Source organism: Elephantulus edwardii, unplaced genomic scaffold (genome assembly GCF_000299155.1).
Source record: "Elephantulus edwardii isolate Elephantulus edwardi_28Jun2011 unplaced genomic scaffold, EleEdw1.0 scaffold00049, whole genome shotgun sequence".
Taxonomy (NCBI): domain Eukaryota; kingdom Metazoa; phylum Chordata; class Mammalia; order Macroscelidea; family Macroscelididae; genus Elephantulus; species Elephantulus edwardii.
In genome coordinates, this window is record NW_006399799.1 from 5424464 (window position 1) to 5427184 (window position 2721).

The following is a 2721-nucleotide window of genomic DNA, read 5'->3' on the forward strand; positions in this document are numbered from 1 at the left end:
ATGTATATTTTCAATATTCTTTGCCAATACCATAATTCAAAGACAGCAGTTCTTCTTTGATCTTATTCATTGTCTAGCTTCCACATGCACGTGTGAGGAAATTGAAAATACCATTGTTGGATCAAACAGATCTTAATCTTCAAAGTAACACCTTGCTTTTTAACACTTTAAAGACATCCTTTGCATCCTATCTGCCTAATTTAAGTTCTCATGTTCTTTTTAAAATAAATCTCCTCTTCCTAATGTTATTGAAGAGCAGTGCTTACTTCTTTGGTCAATTCCAATTTATTATATTTGGATGTACAGATTTTTTTTTAAAATCCAAACCTATTACCACTGAGCAGATTCTGATTCAGTGATTCTAGTAGACAGAGTGGTACTGCCCCACGGGTTTCCAAAGCGCTAAGTCTTCATGGATGCAAACTGCTATGTCTCTCTCCCACTGAACCTCCTACCATCTCATTTGCAGGCAGACCTTAACCACTGTACCACCAGGGCTCATTATACAGATACACACAATCATCAAGATAATTCCAATTCATAGATAGTGGGTCATAAAGTTGTCTCTCTGTGGCCACAGATATTTTTTCTTTTTACAAAATTCTATGTTTATTTTTCTTTCTTACTTCTTTAAAAATTTTAACTTTTTATTGTGATTTGGCTGAGACCCAGATATCTCCATGTGAGTGTCTAAAAGCAGCAACATCTCCTTAAATCTGATCAGGCCCTCGGTGTTCCAGCAGCCAGTCATCTTCCTGGGAGCAGATGTCACACACCCCCCTGCAGGGGATGGGAAGAAGCCTTCCATTGCTGCTGTCGTTGGCAGTATGGATGGCCACCCCAGCCGATACTGTGCCACTGTTAGGGTGCAGACCTCCCGACAAGAGATCTCCCAGGAGCTCCTCTACAGTCAGGAGGTAATCCAGGATCTAACTAACATGGTTCGTGAGCTGCTGATTCAGTTCTACAAATCTACCCGCTTCAAGCCCACTCGGATCATCTATTACCGTGGAGGGGTTTCTGAGGGACAAATGAAACAGGTAATTTCTTGTTCTTTCATCATTGCCCTTCTGAATTTCTAAGAGTCTAAGCTTTGTCCCATCTGCCACCATGAGAAAATCAGATCTGAGAGATGCTAGGGGAGTTCCAAATTAAGCTTCATTCCATTTCTTATTCCTAGGTAGCTTGGCCGGAACTAATAGCAATTCGAAAGGCATGTATTAGCTTAGAAGAAGATTATCGACCAGGAATAACCTATATTGTGGTACAAAAAAGACATCACACACGACTCTTCTGTGCAGATAAAACAGAAAGGGTAAGAAAAGATAGTGTGAAACTTTTTATCTTAAGTTGTTGCAAGTGAATGTGTTTTGATTGAGTATATATATATTTTTTTCTCTAAAAGTAGAAGTGTCTGGTAATCATTTAATAACTAACTGCCATTGAGTTTAAAGAACCAATTCTGACAAATTTCAGAACTGATGGATCTCTTTTATCTAACAGAAATGTTAGTCTCTAGAGTTTTGAGAAGTTAGAAACACTGTAAATGCACTGTGATGATACAGGCAATCTCTAAAGGAAAAGATCTATTTATTTAGACATTATCATCATTTGCCAGTGACAGCACAGACTCTAGGATACTTTTTAGGAGATTCTTATGGCACAAGCTTTGAATGTTTATGATGTGATACTTTCTGACTACGGATGATTTACCTGGCTTCTCTAAACCACAATATTTTTATCTATAAAATGGGATTAATAATAAAACATGTCTAACAGGGTGATTGCAAGGATTGAGTTAATAAATGAGTGATAATTCAGTGCACAACTGCTAGCTTTTTATAAAAATATTTTATAGGTCTTTTCTCCTCATTCCACAAGGGAGGACTTGTCATTGTCTTTCTATTTCATGCTCTTCACTATCTTTCTGCCATTATCTTTGCTAATTAGGCCTGGGAACTTCTTAGAACCTTAACAGAATGATCTTTGCTTAAATAAATTCTTTCCCTATTGACAAAAAAAGTATTTTATACTATTTATATATAATCTGAAATTGATGTATAAATTGGGAAAATTAATTACAAATTGAATTGTGTCATGCCAACTATGTATTATCATTCTTAACCTCTATGCTTATAGTTGTAATATCATTTGGGAGTGGGTGTCTTTTTTATGTTAAATGTCTTGAATCAATGAGTTATGCTGTTGTTGTTGTTGTTGTTGTTGTTGTTGTTGTTATGTGCCGCCGAGTCTCTTGCGACTCATAGCGACCCTATGTACAGCAACCCTAAACTCTGCTCTGTCCTGTGCCAGTTGCACTGTCTCTGACACTCCCATCCTGATTAACCCCATCACTGAATCAATCCATCTTATAGAGGGCCTTCCCCTCCTGTGCTGTTCCTCCACCCTCCTAAGCATGATGTCCTTCTCCGAAGACCGGTCTCTCCTTACAACATGTCCAGAGTATGTTAGACGGAGTTGTTGTATGCCAGTGAATATATAGCATAGCTATACTGGATATACATAGCTGACCCTCCAGCAGATTTTCAGAGGCAACTGATTGCACAAGAGGAAACTGCCCAGCTTTCTCCCACAGGGAAGCTTGTGGGTTTGAACTATGTGCCTTTGAGTTGGCAGCAGGACTCCTTACCATTAGGCCACCAGAGCTTATAGCATGGAAATCCTATGGAGTATTTCTTCTCTGCCTTAAAAGGACACTGT

General features: G+C 38.6%; 1 protein-coding gene across 1 annotated transcript in view; it reads left to right on the plus strand.

Moving 5' to 3' along the window:
* Positions 1 to 2721, plus strand: part of AGO4 (argonaute RISC catalytic component 4) — a 31228-nt gene that overhangs the window by 17443 nt on the left and 11064 nt on the right. The window contains exons 13-14 of the mRNA XM_006886439.1: positions 725 to 1040; positions 1181 to 1315. Coding sequence (XP_006886501.1) covers positions 725 to 1040; positions 1181 to 1315 — 451 coding nt within the window. The remainder of the gene's footprint in view (positions 1 to 724; positions 1041 to 1180; positions 1316 to 2721) is intronic.